This window comes from Neofelis nebulosa, chromosome 3, assembly GCF_028018385.1.
Source record: "Neofelis nebulosa isolate mNeoNeb1 chromosome 3, mNeoNeb1.pri, whole genome shotgun sequence".
NCBI classification, from domain to species: Eukaryota; Metazoa; Chordata; class Mammalia; order Carnivora; family Felidae; genus Neofelis; species Neofelis nebulosa.
Genome location: NC_080784.1, coordinates 7,793,666 through 7,811,699, shown reverse-complemented (window position 1 = coordinate 7,811,699; position 18,034 = coordinate 7,793,666). Strand labels below are relative to the sequence as shown.

General features: G+C 43.6%; 2 protein-coding genes across 9 annotated transcripts in view; one reads left to right on the top strand and one right to left on the bottom strand.

The window, feature by feature from the left end:
- The window catches only part of LOC131506351 (zinc finger protein 705A-like), a 32,926-nt gene that overhangs the window by 13,157 nt on the left and 1,735 nt on the right, over positions 1–18,034 (bottom strand). Inside the window, exons 1-4 of one of the 8 annotated variants that reach the window (XR_009258886.1) lie at positions 7,277–7,415; positions 5,225–5,386; positions 1,291–1,429; positions 677–762 (exon numbers count right to left, since the gene is read on the bottom strand). Coding sequence is in view for 5 of the 8 variants with exons in the window: in XM_058719888.1 (XP_058575871.1) it covers positions 677–688 (12 nt within the window). In the remaining 3 variants the exon portion in view is untranslated. Of the gene's footprint in view, positions 1–676; positions 763–1,290; positions 1,430–3,502; positions 4,672–5,224; positions 5,393–6,359; positions 6,814–7,276; positions 7,416–18,034 lie in introns of those variants that run through there. The other 7 variants (XR_009258884.1, XR_009258885.1, XM_058719888.1 and 4 more) reach the window with 7 other exon arrangements.
- LOC131506279 (ubiquitin carboxyl-terminal hydrolase 17-like protein 13) lies at positions 14,669–15,626 on the top strand. Its single transcript, XM_058719738.1, has one exon. It carries the CDS (start codon positions 14,669–14,671, stop codon positions 15,596–15,598), a length of 930 nt encoding a protein of 309 aa, XP_058575721.1. The 3' UTR covers positions 15,599–15,626.

Below are 18,034 nucleotides of genomic sequence, written 5' to 3'. Positions count from 1 at the left end.
TCTCAATGCACAACCCAAATTAGGAAAATATTCGCCAGAAATTTGTTTTCAAATTTGAACAAAGTTTAATTACAAAGAGGGAAATTGGTTTGGAAAAAAAATGGTAAGGAAAATTTTTCTATGCTTAAGTTATTAAAATGCTCAATCAGAGTCTAGAAAAACTTTAGTAAGTTTAAAATTGGGGAAAATAAATAAATGATTGCTCATAGCTCTCTTGCCTCCCACCCCCAGTGTCAATGCTGCAGAGCCCTGCTCTGCAGTATCTGAAACCCTGGATGGATGGAACTCCCCTGAAGAAACACCTGCCTCTCTACAGGCCTGTAAACTTCTGCTCATTCTCATTTCTATCACCTGTATCACCACATGCCTAAGCCCACTGCAGACACTAACACACTTAATGAGTGAGTCACTTCTCAACTGAGGCCATGTGATGGATGAGAAGAAACAACTTTTCTCCAAGGACATACTTAAGGGGATGGGGAATGGAATACAGTAGTGCAATACTGGGTAGGGGATTATTTCTTGATCAAACCCGGACCTGCCACAAGCCTCTCTGAGTCCTGAAGTGTGACTGACATGGGGTGGGGGCACACAGAAGATCCAAGCCATGGAGAGAAATCTGCTCATCCCCCGGAAAAACAGGTGTCCATGAGAAGGAAGAACAAGTCCTACTCACCTGTGGTTGCATGGTCTAGAACTCAGTCGCTCCTCTCTTCCTGCGTATTCTCACCAAGGGACAGTCCAGTAACTAAGCAGACAAAGCTGAGGAAAGAGAAAGCACCCACGAGACTTGTCTTTTCCAATACTCCTAGATATGCCCATCTTGCAAATGCAAATCTTCACACGGTAACGACTTCCCCCTCCCCCAACCCAGTTCAACTCACACGTACCTGCAGAGTAAACAAGAACAAACAGGGAAGGGGGCTCTCCTCTCCAAGAATCAACAATAAGAAGTCAATGATAAAGTCAACAATAAAGAAACTATTAATATCCTCGTTATAGAGATAGCAAAAGCATAGGGGTTTCTAGTGTAATTAGACTTGATACTCAGAGGACTTAATTACATCTCTGGCACCAAAATCCTAGGAGATTCTGACTCCTGTCACATGGAGGTTGTTGTATCCAGAACTAAGGACACCATTTTGGAATTTCATATTTTATCATTCTTGGTGAGGTCCACTAGCATTGTTTTCTAACACCCATCTCAGCTCACGAGGGCCCCATACTCTCCCTCAGTCACCCTGCCTCCTCCACATGTGGGATTCAGGCAGTGTTAGTGCCTCAACCCACCTGTATCACTCACGGCCTTGGACATGTGGCGAAGCAACCATGGAATCTCTTTAAAGTTTGGCTGGAACACTTCAATGACCCAAGCCTTGTTCAAGTGTTCAGTGACTCTGCTATCATGCAAGTCTAGCACATACAACCCCTTGCACAGGAAAGAAGCAGGAGTATATATGTCACAATGCTACACACTACGGATTGCTGCACAATCCCCACAGACCAGATAGGCCCATAAAATATAGACTGAGGGGTTTAGTTTTAGAGGTATCTTATTGACTTCTTGGGGCCTGGAGTTCTAGTTATTTTTATCAACAAGATTATGTCTGCATTTCATGATTTAAGTATATAAAAGAATTTGTCATATCTAAAGTGCTACCTAAAACAATGTTTATAACTAAATATACTGCATCCACATTCACAACACGTCCAGCAAAGGATATGATTAAAACCCACTGACCTTGAGGACCTGGAAAGAGAAAACATCTACCTGTATTAATTGAGACTCTGTGCCAAAGCATAAGAGACTCTTAAAAACTGAGAACAAACTGAGGGTTGATGGGGGGTGGGAGGGAGGGAGGGGAGGATGGGTGATGGGCATGGAGGAGGGCACCTTTTCAGATGAGCACTGGGTGTTGTATGGAAACCAATTTGACAATAAATTTCATATATTGAAAAAAAAGAGACTCTGTGAGTGGAATTTACATATATCTGCTTACATACATTGAACTTAATACTCAACAATAACTCTGCCTTTACAGATTACTTATATATTTAATGAGTTATATGCACCAGATTCAAAAAACTTTATTTATAGGACAAAACTACATGGCTACAAATTGACAGCTAGAATTTAAAATTAACTCTATATATGAATGTGAAATAACTAAAGAATTTCATCTTGAAGGACACCGGGACCAGTTTTACCTACGTATGTCACCGGTCAGATCAATGACCAGACTCTTCTCTCAAAACCTCCTCCTTTCAACTTGTTCACATAATTTCTCCCCATGCCCAGGATGTCCTACTACATGGGAACCTCCATCTTAGTGACCCTAATTTCCAAAATTAGCCTCCACCTCTAATTTGTATTGATCAGCGGAACATACACTTACTCATTCCAACATACACACACCAAGACCAACAATTCAAATGCCCTTTAGTTCTTTCCAACATCTACTACTCAAAACTCCAATTGCAGATGACTCCAATATCTCATAGTCTCGTGGCTGCATCTGTCACAGATCAGAAGGAGGTACTGAGCTGGTCTAAATACAGTGTCACAAATCTGCCAAAAGCTTTTTCTAAATATCTAGCACCTGACTTTGGCTTAACAATTGCTCTGCCATGCTTCACGAATGTGTTAATATTACCTGTGCTTTTCTAATCTCACAAAAAAGTCTCACCTTTTTCCTTAGTTTTCAAAAATGGTTTCATTTCCTACTGCAGAAATGAAACAGATAATTTGAAGAAATATTTCAGCTCACTGGCAAGAAACCTACAATTATTTCCTGATTCCCAACCCATCAGTATTTCCACTCTTGTAAAAACTGAAAAGTCATCGCTATTCCTAATTAAATCCAACTTCTCCAATTGCATCCCCTTCTTTCCTACTTCCTCAAATATTTTATGTTCTTGATTATAAACCAAATTTCTTTTACCAGTAACCCCTTCATCACTTCCCCATCTATCTCCTTAAACTCATTTAGTCTCACCATTCGTCAAAGAAAAACATCTAAACCAATTTATATCTAGCTGCTGATACACGACCTTTTCCCTTCAAAATGAACCTGAAGAAATATTAAATATTTAGTAACAATTTCTTCACATTCTCTCACTTTGAATTACAAAAATTAGTTCTGATTTCCAAGTTAATAAATCTTGTTAAGATCAGTTATTCCCCCATGATTAAATCCAATGAGTGTTTCTCGGCCTTTTACTTGGAATCAAAGCAGTACTGACACATGACCTCTGTTTGGGAACTTTCTTTTTCTAGGCTTTTTTGACAATTCAGATTCCTAACTGCCTTTAAAACAGTCTAGGCACTCCTTCCAGAAGTCCTCTGCAAGGTGATCCTTGAACAACAGTGTTGAAATATCTCCAGGTTCAATTCTACCCCCTTTCTCTCCTCTTACAATACTGTCTTAGAAATCTCACAACACTCTTTCACTTGCTTCAATTTCTCCCATGGTTATTTCTAAACTGAAAACTAAAAACATACCTAGACTCCACTGCTGTGCTGTAATCCCCACCTGCATGTACTGTACGCATGTAAAAGGAAACAGATTTTGAAATGAAGCCATCAACTCTTCCACAATAAAAATTTCTTGTCTTCTAGTCTTCCAAGTCCAGTAACAAATCCACCAGATATCCAAGGATTAATCTTTGACACCACTTTTCAGAACCGCACAACTAAGCACTGCTGTCATCTCTACCCTGAGCACTGTTATCTTTCATTCTACTCTGGTATCTACATATATATGGCCACTTCATACTCGCTAGGTTTCAAATTGAGATTAAATGCCATTTCTTCAGAGACCCCTTCTTTAAACTACTACCTAAGTTCCTTAGGTAGTTTTGCTGCCTTGAGTAGAACCTGACTTTGCTTCCTTCAGGTTACTCATTAATTTCTTACTATGCATTCATTTATTTATTTGCTCCTTTCTTCATTGCCAAAATTACCTGCAGAAAAATCACCTGCAGCATTTTAAGCAAGGGTCTCTTTGATTATGATTTGTGAATTTACATAAATAAACAGAAATTCCATGTCCTCATCACCTAACCTACCCTCAGATGTGGTACTACAAATGGCCCCTGTCATTATAAACAATCATATTCATAATTAATAATTATGGCAAAATAAAGGAGATTGGATCTGATGGGGGAAATTTTTCTTCAATACTCACCAGAACCTAAGCACATGGAAAACCTGGGATATTGTGTGGCTACTGAGTATGCCATCACCACAGACCCAAGCTCAGAACTTCACTTACTTTAGGAATAGACATATATTTATTTGTGGACTCACTTTGATATAGTTGGTAACTTCATCAGATTTATGATGCAATGGACAGACCTTGTTTACCTTGGATGTTAATCGAGATAAATATCACCAAAGAATAACTAGTTTAACAAAAAAATTTCCCCTCTAATTAATTAAATAATTTAGATACAGTTATGAAAAACTGAGTGATTCTTAAACCCTGTTTGTGTTCTAAAGGCACTAAAAGGCCTCACTACATTGTGGGTTTGGGCCTGTTCTGGCAAGTGCTACAGGGAAGTTTACAGCAAGATAATCAGCATTCACCAGTGGGTTTAGCCTACCAAAATAATTCTAGGGCTGCAGGCTTCAATGTGGCAATTCTACTTCTGAGTATTTTACGTGAAGGAAACAAAAACACTAACTCAAAAAGATATATGCCACCCTCATGTTCACTGCAGCATTATTTACAATAACCAAGCCATAGAAGCAAACTTAGTGTCTACCCATGGGTGAATGGATGATAAAGAAAATGCAGTATAGATACACACAATGGAATACTATTCAGCCATTAACAAAAAGGAAATCTTGCCATCTGGGACAATGTAGATGAACCTTACCAGCATTATACTAAGTGGAGTAAGTCAGACGAAGAAAGACCTCACTTATACATGGAATCTTAAAAAACAAAACAAAACAACAAAAACAAAAACAAAAACAAACAAAAAAAACCAAACCCATAGACACAGAGAACAGATTGGTCGTGGCTAGAGGCAGGGGGTAGGAGTGGGCAAAGTGGGTAAAGCTTGTCAAAGGCACGAAATTCCAGTTATAAAGGAAATAAGTAATGGGGATGAAATATACACCATGGTGACTATAATTAATAATGTTGTATTACACATTTGGAAGTTGCTAAGAACAGATCTTAAAAGTCCTCATTATAAGAAAAAAATCTGGGGGCACCTGGGTGTCTCAGTCGGTCAAGCGTCCGGCTTCCGCTCAGGTCATGATCTCATGGCTCGTGAGTTCGAGCCCTGTGTCCAGCTCTGGGCTGACAGCTCGGAGCCTGGAGCCTGCTTCAGATTCTGTGTCTCCTTCTCTCTCTGCCCCTCCCCTGCTCACATGCTGTCTCTCAAAAAATGAATAAACATTAAAAAAAATTTTTAAAGAAAAAATCTGTAACTCTGTGATCATTTTGCAATATATACAAATATCAAATTATGTTGTATACCTGAAATCAATATATTGTTACTCTATCAAGTAAAAAAAGAAGTCTGAGAGGAAGGCAGAAAATGAGCTCTAGCCTTGGCTCATCTATACTTCTTTGTCCTTGGTTACATTCCTAAACCTAGAGTGAATCCTTGTTGTCCCCTTACTAGTCAGAACAGGCCCTATTTTTGAGCCTGGAAAGCTCCTTTGCACCTCTAAAGCTAGACTGCAGACCTTTCGTGGCTGTCTTTGGCACCTGGGGGACACCCCACTCCCTGGGCTCGGGGATGCACAGCTGACCCATAAACTGTTGTGGTAAGTAGCTAATTCAGGAACCTGCTCCTGTCACCTTCGTAACTGAGCGCCACCCCACGAGGTTAAACAGGTTAAGAGGCACTTTTGCAAGTACAGCATTATTGCCTTTCTACAGCACCTTTCTGAGCTGGCAGCTGATCTCCTGCTGCCTGATTTGAACTTATTTTCAAAAATTGAGAAGCACACTGGGGACATTTCTGAAATTAAAATGGGGGGCGGGCATGCGACAGTGTTTATTCTCACACCTCTGATATATTCAAGAATCAGAACATTTTGACGGTTCACTAAGTGCATATTTTTTTAAGGCCTTCCATGCCCAGGGTGCATATTTTAATACAAAGGAAGAGAAAACCAACCCAACCTGCAGCTCTCTGAGGCTATTTAGCTATGTCTTAAGGACTGTAAGTCAATACTTACAAAATGTTAAAAAATACTAGGACCTATCGGGATAACTGAGCCACAATTTAGAAGTGATGGGAGTAGAAGCACAATGCGTTTCAACGGATTTTTTTTAATAAAATAAAATTTAGAATTCAGAGGTCTCAGAATATCTCTGCAATAAAGTAGAACAAACCATTCTGAAGAGATGGTAGGCGTCCTATTTTCATTCTGAGGACAACCTTTCCTTTCAAAATCTGTATTTTCCTTCCTTGTCTTTTTGTAAATATTGTATGAATTCGCCAGGGTCCTAGGCTTATTTCAGATCCACGTGTCACAGTGAGGTCCTACAAAAGACGTTTCGGTGACCCGACTTTTACTTAAAATGATCTACGACTGCTGCCGGGTCACGAGAAAACCTCAGTCGTGGCAAGACCTCACCATGGATATGGGATAAGCTGCTTTAAGGGCGTTGTTTTAAAATACAGACACGGCAACTTCCTTGAGAGCCTGGCAAGTCCAATTATCACCAATTCTCACCCGGATGTGGACAAAATACTGACATTTAAAATAACAGTCGTGCGTTTTAACACACCGACCTTTCTACATTTCGGTACTTTTCGAACTAGGACACTTCCACTTTCTACCACAAACCGCCCCCCCCCACCAAGTGAACGAAGGCCCGTGCAGCGTCGCACGCAGCACCCCATGCAGCCGCACACGGCACCCAACACAGCCTCACGCAGCCACCCACACGGCGCCCCACCCGCCCGCGGCCGGACGCGCCCTCCCCAGGCGCCTCTCGTGCCCCGGCCTCCGTTGAACGCCCCGACATTTTGTTCCGTCCTCTCCCCACGGCCCACGCGGTTTCCCCCTCCCCGGAGCCGCACCGGGGCCCCCCACACCCCCCGAGGCAATCCCGAATCCCTGCACCCGCCCACAGCATGCTGTGATTTCGACCCCACACGCCCCGGATGGACGGACCCGCCCGGCAAACAGGCGCTGGGAAAAGCCTCCACGAGAAAGGGAAGAGGAAGGGAGACACGCGGGGCGGGCAACAGCGAGCTTTTTCAGAGAAACTTGCCGCAGCGGCCGCACAGGGACATCACTCACGGCAGATACGGGGCTCTCGTCCTCCGTGGCGTCGCCTCCTCCGTCGCCCCAGAGGGAACGCGTCTCTGAGCTCTCGTGCGGACGCAGCGTCGAGGGCAAGGGGCGCCACGCGCATGCGTTCCACGCTGGCCCAAGGCGGCGGGTCGGCGCGCCCCCTGCCGGCCTTCAGGGTGCAGCGCACAATGGAAGAGGGATCGGTCATTAGGGTGTTTGGATGGAGGGGCCAAGCGATCTCCAAGTTCAAGTGAAAATTCTTCTGATGTGTGCAGGGTGAGAATAGGATAGCAGAGTTAAGTGGAGTCCCAGAGAGCAGGGGTGGCTCCTACCTACTCGATAGGCTGAAGACCCTATAGGCTGACGCCCACTGAGATTGAGACAGGAATGTTTTTGGTTGTGGTGATCCTGAGACCCAGACACGGAAAAGGCAAGGCACGTGCAGACATGTGGGGATGCCCCAAAGCAGTAGGGCCCGTGGACAGAGGACCGTTTCTGATCCCCAGATCTGTTCCTAATCAGTAGGACTTAGGACCCTGCCCAGGTTCCTGTCTCTTCCTCCACCATGACCTGAGATTGAGGGTTTGCCAAGGGCTCCAGGAAAGAGGATCATAGAGGCTAAACCAACTGAAGTAAAATAAACCCATTTTAGGATACCTTCCTTTAGAAAATGTCACTTTTTAACATGTTTATTTTTAATGTTTATTTTTGAGACAGAGGGAGACAAAGTGTGAGTGCGGGAGGGGCAGAGAGAGAGGGAGACACAGAATCTGAAACAAGCTCCAGGCTCTGAGTTGTCAGCACAGAGCCCGATGCAGGGCTCAAACCCACGGATCATGAGATCATGACCTGAGCCGAAGTCAGACCCTTAACCAAGTGAGCCACCCAGATGCCCCTAAAATGTTTATTTTTGAGAAAGAGAGATTGTGAGCAGGGGAGGGTCAGGGAGAGAGGAAGACACAAAATCGGAAGCAGGATCTAGGCTCCCTGCTGTCAGTGCAGAGCCCCACACAGGGCTCAAACTCACAAACCAGGAGATCATGACCTGAGCTGAAGTTGATGCTAAACTGACTGAGCCACCCAGGTGCCCCAGAAAATGTCATTTAAAAAAATGTCACAAGGAGGTTCAGGGATGGGTTAAAGAGGTGATGGGGATTCAGGGGTGTACGTGCTGTGATGGGCACAGGTGATGTATGGAAGTGTTGAATCACTATATTGTACACCTGAAACTAATATTAAACTGTATGTTAACTGAGATTAAAATAAAAACTTAAAGTAAAAAAAAGTGAAATAAATGTCACAAGGAAATTTGACTTTAAAAAATATGTGTAGATTGGGGGTCCTTGGTGGCTCAGTCAATTAAGCATCCGACTCATGACTCAGGTCATGATCTCATGGTTTGTGGGATCGATCCCTGCATCGGGCTCTGCCCTGAGCATGGAGCCTGCCTTAGATTCTCTCTCTGTTTCTCTCCTTCTTTCCCTGGCTCACATTCTCTCTAAACAAACAAACAAACAAACAAACAAAATACGTGTAGATTAGTTTTCCTAGAATAAAGAACCATTACCCTTCACTCATGTCATTGCCCACTTGGGAAAAGTGGGAGGAAACTCTAAAACGGTTCTGGAACATCTGGATGGTGCTGAAGGAAAATATATAAGCCGATCTTTCTTACAGAGGTATGGATCAAGTATTAATTGAAGTAACCAAAATGAAACCAGTAGTAGATTTAAAATAATTTATTATAAACATTTTCTAAGTAATGAACAAATGCTTTATATATTTCCTTATTTATTTGAAACACACACCCCCCCCATTTGGAAAAAATAAAATGAAACTCTATGTGCCCTTAAGAGAGTTTCAAAAATTACCAACAATTAGCGGTGCTGTATAACTCATTCCAAACTCAGCTTGGTTGGTGAGTAGGTGGGGGGAAGAACCTAGATTCTTGAAAGCAAGCCTGGAATTATATTATTCTTTCCATAAATAATGTACTAGTGAGGAAAAAGTGATCGGATGTGAAAATACATCTGGAAAACCACCTGTCATTCAGGAACACTCTTAATATTAGTTCATTTGTGTGTGTGCGTGCATGTGTGTCATTCAGGGAGATGTGTCTCCTTGAAAGCCTGATGCAGGGACATTACCCCACTCCCCATCCTCTGAAGCCCCCGCCCTCATGCTTAACATTAAGGCTCTAGCACTTTCTCAGCCCTCCCTTCCCTGCTGCCCCTTTCGCCACCTGCTCTTCCCTATCACTTTCAGGTCAGGGTTTATGAGATTGTGCTTTTTAGCCTGGAGCTGTTGACTAGCACCCAAATAGGTTCCTCTTTGCTGTGCATGGTGCTTCCAGTCCAGTAAGGGCTTATACAGGAGGGCAGGAAAAGCAGTTCCATGGTTCTGGGGCATACCTAGAAATACTGCAAATGCTCCAGAGGGTGGGGACCTCCTCTCTAGCCTCCCATACTTGTTCCATCCATTCCTGGTTCTCTATGGGTCTTAGGAAAATTTTCATTGAGCCTGATGGGCCATGGCTGCCCAGCCCCCCAGGTCTTACAGACAGGCACAAGTGGCTGCTGCTCCCAGGAGTGACTCATAATGTTTCTCAGAGGCTCAGGAAGGCCAAGATACCCTCACCAAGCTTCCACTGTCAAAATGACTACTCCAGGACCCTGGAAGGAAACTTGGAAAATTTGTGGATGCTCATATCAGTAAAGGGCACCAGGAGTGACCTGGAAGCATCTGTCAATTTGTATGTATTTTTGGGAAATCTCCATCATCCTCTTCAGTAAACCAGACACCCTTCCTGGATAGAGCAAATTGACTCAGGGTTTTCTATCAGCAGCAGCAACAATAATAAATCATAGTTGCTGTAATAATTATGACCATGGTGATTAACAACAATAATGACAATAGTCTTTATAATGGCAGCCGTAATAATAATAATAACAATAATAATTATTATTATTATATGGAAGAATAGACTATAAACCACCACAGTGTAGGAGAACATGAACTTTCAATGTGACAAGAAAGACAAAGACTTTAAGTAGTTTAAAATTACTTTCAAAATGTAAAAATGTTTCAATCTCCACAGACTGAAAACATGAGCCAGAGTAAAACTCCTCCTTGATAGGATGGTACAAGAAAATATCCTTATCTTGTAATCCCTATCAAAATAACATCAGCATTATTCACAGAGCTAGAAAAAACAATCCTAACATTTCTATGGAACCAGAAAAGACCCCGAGTAGCCAAAGCAATCTTGAAAACGAAAACCAAAGCGGGAAGCATCACAATCCCGGACTTCAAGCTGATTACAAAGCTGTAATCATCACGGCAGTATGGTACTGGCACAAAAACAGACACTCAGATCAATGGAACAGAATAGAAAACCCAGAAATGGACCCACGAATGTATGGCTAACTAATCTTTGACAAAGTAGGAAAGAATATCCAATGGAATAAATACAGTCTCTTCACCAAATGGTGCTGGGAAAACTGGACAGTGACATGCAGAAAAATGAACCTGGACCACTTTCTTATACCATACACAAAAATAAACTCAAAATGGATGAAAGACCTGAAAGTAAGATAGGAAGCCATCAATATCCTCGAGGATAAAGAAGGAAAAAACCTCTTTGACCTTGGCTGCAGCAACTTCTTACTCAACACATCTCCAGAGGCAAGGGAAACAAAACAAAAATGAACTATTGGGACCTCATCAAAACAAAAAAGCTTCTGCACAATGAAGAAACAATAAGCAAAGCTAAAAGGCAACCAATAGAATGGGAGAAGGTATTTGCAGGTGACATATCAGATAAAGGTTAGTATCCAAAAACTATAAAGAACTTATCAAACTCAACACCCAAAGAACAAATAATCCAGTGAAGAAATGGGCAAAAGACATGAATAGACACACTTCCAAAAAAGACATCCAGATGGCCAACTGACACATGAAAAAATGCTCAACATCACTCATCATCAGGGAAATACCACAATGAGATACCACCTCACACCTGTCAGAATGGCTAACATTAACAACTTAGGCAACAATAGATGTTGGCGAGGATGCAGAGAAAGAGGATCTCTTTTGCACTGCTGGTGAGAATGCAAACTGGGTCAGCCATTCTGGAAAACAGCATGGATGTTCCTCAAAAAATTAAACATAGAACTACCCCATGACCCAGCAATTGCACTACTAGATATTCATCCAAGGAATACAGGTGTGTTGTTTTGAAGGGGCACATGCTCCCCAATGTGTATAGCAGCGCTATTGACAAGAGCCAAAGTATGGAAAGAGCCCAAATGTCCATCAATGGATGAATGGATAAAGAAGAGGTGGTATATACACACAATGGAGTATTACTCGGCAGTCAAAAATGAAATCTTGCCATTTGCAACTACATGGATGAAACTAGAGGGTATTATGCTAAATGAAATAAGTCAGTCAGAGAAAGACAAATTTCATATGACTTCACTCATATGAAGAATTTAAGATACAAAACAGATGAGCATAATGGAAGGTAAGCAAAACTAATATAAAAACAGGGAGGGGGACAAAACATAAGAGACTCTTAAATGCAGAGAACAAACAGAGGGTTGCTGGAGGGGTTGTGAGAGGGGGGATGGGCTCAATGGGTAAGGGGCATTAAGGAATCTACTCCTGAAATCATTGTTGCACTATATGCTAACTAATTTGGATGTAAATTTTAAAAATTAATTAATTAATTAATTAATTAATTAAAAACAAAAGAAAAGTCTATCTTTCTTCACCGAGATGGAATATGTGGTGCTCAATTGGTTTAGCAGCCAGAGAGACTGATTCACGCTGAAAACACAAGCAAGCCCACAACCAGCAAAACACCTGTGACTCTCCCTCAAAATAATAAACCTACTACTAATTAAGCATATTGGACAAAGACATTCAGTTTGACATCGTTGTAAGAGGTACAGAAAGGATACAAACATGTTAGCTGAGCACTGAGCAAGCAGTGAAATAATTTGAGGTTCACTTTTGCATGGCAACAATCATGTTAAGGAATGAACTGTGTCTCAGACAGAGGACCCAGAAAGCATTTCAGCCTGTGATTCTTTTCATTATTTTTAGAAGATTATGTATCGTAACATTATCAATCTTAACAATTTTGGATTAAACAGTTCAGTGATATTACATTCGTACTGTTGTCCAACCATTACCACCATCGACCACCTGAACTCTTTTCATTTTGCTAAACTGGAACTCTACCCATTATATGCAAACTCTCCATTTCCCCCTCCCCCATCCCCTGGTGACCACCATTCTACCTTCTGTCTCTGTGAATATGATTATTCCAGGCACCTCGTATAAGTGTAATCACACAGTATCTGCCTTTTTGTGACTGCCTGATTACACATAGTTTAATGTCCTCCAGGTTTATGTGTGTTGCAACATGTGTCAGAATTTCCTTCCTTTCCTTTCTTTTAAGGCTGAATAATACTCCATTGTATGGATAGACCACATTTTGCTTATCAATTTATCTTTAGCCTATGATTTTAACTTACAAACATAATATGAATTGATGCTTCTAAAAAGTGTGGAGGTGTGTTAAATGAATGATGGCTGGCTCTAACTCTGTGTGTGGTGACAAATTTTTAGCTTGGATGAAATTTTTAGCTTGGATGAAATGGAGAGGGATCAGGAAAGAGAAGAAATATGAGATAAGTCCACCATCTCTACAGAAAGACATCACTTCGTACAAAAAAAAAAATCTCAAGCAGACAAACATTTTTCTAGAGGATCAGTCTGGCAAAGGAAGTCCTCCTCAGGGTTCTACTATCATATCATCACAGACGTGTCAATGCCTCTAGAGGGGGACATGCAAAATTTCAGGAGGCTCCCTGGAGGAACACACTTTAATTCATACAGTGGGGACATAGAAGTGAGTGTGTGAATTGTAGGTCTTCTGGAGAATCCTTTATAATCATCATCAAAAAGTCTGACCCATTTTATGAAAAGAGAGACTATAGGGGTGCTTGGGTGGTTCAGTCAGTTAAGTGTACAACTCTTGATTTTGGCTCAAGTCATTATCTCATGGTTTCTGAGATTAAGCCCCATGTTGGGCTCTGCGCTGACAGTGCAGAGCCTGCTTGGGATTCTCTTTCTTCTTTTCTCTCTCTGCCCCTCCCCCACTCATGCACACACACATTCTCTCTCTCTCTCTCTCTCTCTCTTTCTATCTCTCAAAATAAAGAAACAAACTTTAAAAAAAAAGAGAGACTATAAAATGTAGTATGGCATCAACAAAAATAATTCATGATAAAAAATTTACTGATAAAGAATTACAATAGTCATCATTAATAATATTAATTACACTGCTATTAATATGGGAAATACTGATAATTAAGCAAGTTGGGTGTAGCATCCCCTAAGTGAATGACAAAGTGACTGTACCAAGCTTTATGGGATGGATTGGGTTTAGAGCCCTAGGTCTGCACATGAAATCTGTTACATGAGGAAAAGGTGAACCACCAGAGGGGGAAAAAAGCCAGCCTGGAGGAGGGTCTGGGACAAATTGGAAAACTGCATGCAAATCCTATTGGGAGGGGAGAAGAGGGAGGGGGATCCTGAGTATGCTTGCAAAAGGATGGCCACCAGATTTCATGAGTTTGGTCCCCATTGAAGCAGACAGGACTGCATGCCCACACCGGCACAAAAAATCCCATTGTCAAATGGACACTCAAACTGTCATTACTATTTAAGCCCCCACTGCTCGGGACCCGTTCTGCATTTTCTCCACTCAGCACTTGGAGCTCCAGACTTCTCAGTTCACACCTTCAAGGTCACTTAAAAATATTTGCAGAGGATCAGACTGGACTGGGCTGTAGGAGGGTATCACCTACAGTGCCCCTATACCAACAGGGAGGACACAGCCTTCAGTGTGGTCCCTAGATTCCTATGGAAGATTTAGAAAACTTGTGGGGTGTGCAGGATGGCAGCTCCCAGTCTCCAAAGTGTCTTCGAGTACTGCACCAGTGTACCCTGGACTTAGATGACTTCCTGGACTCAGGCTGGGCAAGAAAGCCATTCTTATACCTCCATGTTTAGCTATGGTGGTTCCAGGGCTCCACATCACATACAGCAGCTTCCGTGGAGGTTCACATGAGCGGAGACACCATCTCCCATTTTTCTGAGAAGAAAGAGTGGTTGTGGGGCCCCGTTTGAACTAAAATAACATTGTGGCAGTTCAGTTGGTCAAGGACAACTTTCTGGGGCTTCTAGGCTGGCATTAGCAGTTGGTGGGCCATAGTAGGGATTTTAAATTTCAACGGATGAAGTGTGCCAAGGATACCGTTCCAGAAGCTTCCATGGTATCAAGGGTAAATCGCACTTCTAGAGGACAACTTGGAATATTTAAGGATGCTCCCCAGAAAAATAAATAAATCGTATGAGGTACAGCAGGAATTACCCGAACAGTTGGATGCTGAAAATGCCTATCATGATAGTACTTCTCTAAACAAGGTACCTGCTTCCAAGACGTTGAGTATGCACACTTGCTCCAAGGTCCTGATGCTGGTATTGAAACGATTCTGCCATTTCACGGGCAGCAAACTGGCTAAGGAAGTGCAATATCCTGAGTGCCTTGACATGCGACGATACGTGTCTGGGCAGAACGGGGGGTCGCTGACTTATGTGCTCTATGCCGTGCTGGTGCACGCGGGCTGGAATTGTCACAGCGGACATTACTTCTGTTACATCAAAGCTGGGAACGGCCAGTGGTACAAAATGGATGATGCGAAGGTAACCGCCAGTGATGCGACGTCTGCCCTGAGCCAACATGCCTATGTCCTCTTTTACATCCAGAAGAGCGAATTGGAAAGAGACCGTGGGAGTGAGCCAGGTGCTGGGGAATCCACATCCCTCCAGGCTGACCACGCAGGCACGGCTGCGGCCCAAGGGGGGCCTGAAACCGACCCCAACATCGAGGTGCCACAATTGGAGGATCACGTGGAAGAGACACCACCGCCAGCAATCACGTTAGACCAGTGGAGATTCCTCCAAGAAAGCCACCGTCCCAAGTCTGGATTCAACCTCAGGAAATTAGAATTTGCCCTTCCCCCCGACGCAGTCCTGATTCACCAGTCCAAATACAGAGATGAGATGGGAAAGGATCACCGTGAACCAAACATCTACCGGCTCAACAGTTCAGCCAGGGACGTCCCACCTCAGAGGGCAACGGCCATTAACCAAGTCCCTTGTCTCCCCGGCAGAGCCAGAGCTACCAAGAGGAAGAACAAGAAGGGACAGAGGTCTCAGGAAGCAGTGCAGGGATCCCACTACAGGCTTTGAGATACATGCCTGCCCACGTGCACACTCACCCGCCCTCACGCACTACTCACTCACTCACAGTCCCTTGTAGGCCATATTTTGTGTGTTGTAGGTGGGTGTGATCCGGACATGTGGAGGGACCATGAATCTGGCTGGATTCATGGGGTATGGCGTTCCAGTGGAGCTGGAGAATCCTGAGCTTTAAGGCTGGCTGTCTGTAATGAGGCTATTGGAGAGGTGTGGATTATGCAGGGGACTCGGAAGGTTTCTCCCCTCCATCAGCACCGAGGATCATCGGGCACTCTCAGAGCCTGAAAGGGTCAGAGGAAGTGGCCAATGAGGCATGAAGGTGGAAAGAAGGCAGAGCACCGGGGGTCCCTGTGAAAATGCCTGGGACTCACGGTCCCATCATCCCATTCCCTACTCTCTGTGTATTGGTAACGTACATGTGCCCAAACATGTGCGTGTGGGGACTCTCGGTGATATCCACACATGCACCGGCAGGGGAAGGAGTTTGAAACAATCTCAGTGCTTCCACACGGAGAAGTGGCAAATGACCAGGAAACTGGAAGAACTCTAGCTCTACGTGGGAGCAGACAGCCTTTTCAGGAATGTTTTGTGTCAGAAGGAGAGGAGCAGAAGGAAACACGAATTCATAACTGTGCAAAGTGTTTCCTTGTATACATAATATATTGTGTAAAGTCTCCACATGTTCATGTGAACATTGGCCAATTGCCTGGAAATGGCAAAGAGCAAATAAATGCTTATTTCTCAGGAGACGGGTGGGTGGAGCCTTCCTGGCCCATGTTCATTAGATTCGGTTCCCTTAACAATCCCCCTCCCATGAGGCAGCAGAGCAAACGGGGGAAAGGAACCTTCTTCCACCTCTTATTGCTGAGCCACCAAGCAGCTCTACCTTGTTCCGCAGCGTTGACCACCATCCCCCCATTGGACAATCTCCTCCACAAGGGAGGAGGCTCAGGCATTTCTGGTCAGTTGCATTGCAATCTTGGTCCTCGGTTGTACACCTCAGAAAAACAGTCTCAAGTGGACACCGAGGCAACAATGTGGTATTTCAGGTCAGGGTATGGATGGATGCTCTAAGTCACAACTGTATTTCTCAGGAGCGAGAGACTCACTAAATACAATGTTGAGGGGCGCCTGGGTGGCGCAGTCGGTTAAGCGTCCGACTTCAGCCAGGTCACGATCTCGCGGTCCGTGAGTTCGAGCCCCGCGTCAGGCTCTGGGCTGATGGCTCGGAGCCTGGAGCCTGTTTCCGATTCTGTGTCTCCCTCTCTCTCTGCCCCTCCCCCGTTCATACTCTGTCTCTCTCTGTCCCAAAAATAAATAAAAAATGTTGAAAAAAAAAATTTAAAAAATAAATACATTGTTGAATGGGAATTAGTGCATGATCCTTCAATTCCCCCTGGGAGAGGGGGGCCATATAGGAGATCTCTGGTCGTTTGCGAAAGGCACTGACAGGGTAAAGCCTGTTGTTGCTGCTGCTGCTGCTGCTGCTGTTGTTGTTGTTGTTGTTGTTTCCAGTCTGCATTAAACATACACACCACACTTAGTGGGAACTAATGTCAGTATTTGAATTTTGTACAGGAAACCATATTGAATTCTGGATGTTCAAATATCAGAGCCGATAGAGGAAAAATACTTTTTCTTAATCCACTTTTAAAATTTATTGGTCTGTTGTTTTCATGTTTTAAACATGAAATAAAACGTTTAAATAAACAGAGAGACACACACACACAAACAGAGACAGAGTGTGAGCATGGGAGGGGCAGAGAGAGAGAGAGAAACACAGAATCCAAAGCAGCTCCAGGCTCTGAGCTGTCAGCACAGAGCCCAACGTGGAGCTCAACCCCACGAACCATGAGATCCTGACCTGAGCTGAGGTTGGACACTCAACCGACCGAGGCACCCAGTCCCCCCTCCATTTTCCAAATTCAAATCAAATTTAGTTAACATTGAGTGCAGTCTTGGTTTCAGGGGTGGAATTTAGGGCTTCGTCGCTTACATGAAACACCCACTGCCAACCCCCACAGGGGCCCTCCATAACGCCAGATGCAAATGGAGCCCACCCACTCTTACCCTCTAGCAACCCTCACTTTCTTCTCTACACTTCAGGGTTCTCCTGGGGCACGTGGGTGTCTCAGCCGGTGTGGACTCTGATTCCGTCAGCTCATGACCTCAGGGTTTGAGACTTCAAGCCCCGTGTCCGGCGCTGTGATGACAGCTCAGAGCCTGGAGCCTGCTCTGGATTCTGTTGCACGCCTCCCTCTGACACTCCCCTCGTCATGCTCTGTATCTCTGTCTCTGTCTCTGTCTCTGTCTCTCTCTCTAAGATAAAGAGAAAACAAAATTTTTTGAAGAGTCTCCTATGGCTTGCCCCCCGCTGTGATTTTATCTTATTTTATTTTTTCTTCGCTTGCCCTATGTTCTTCTATT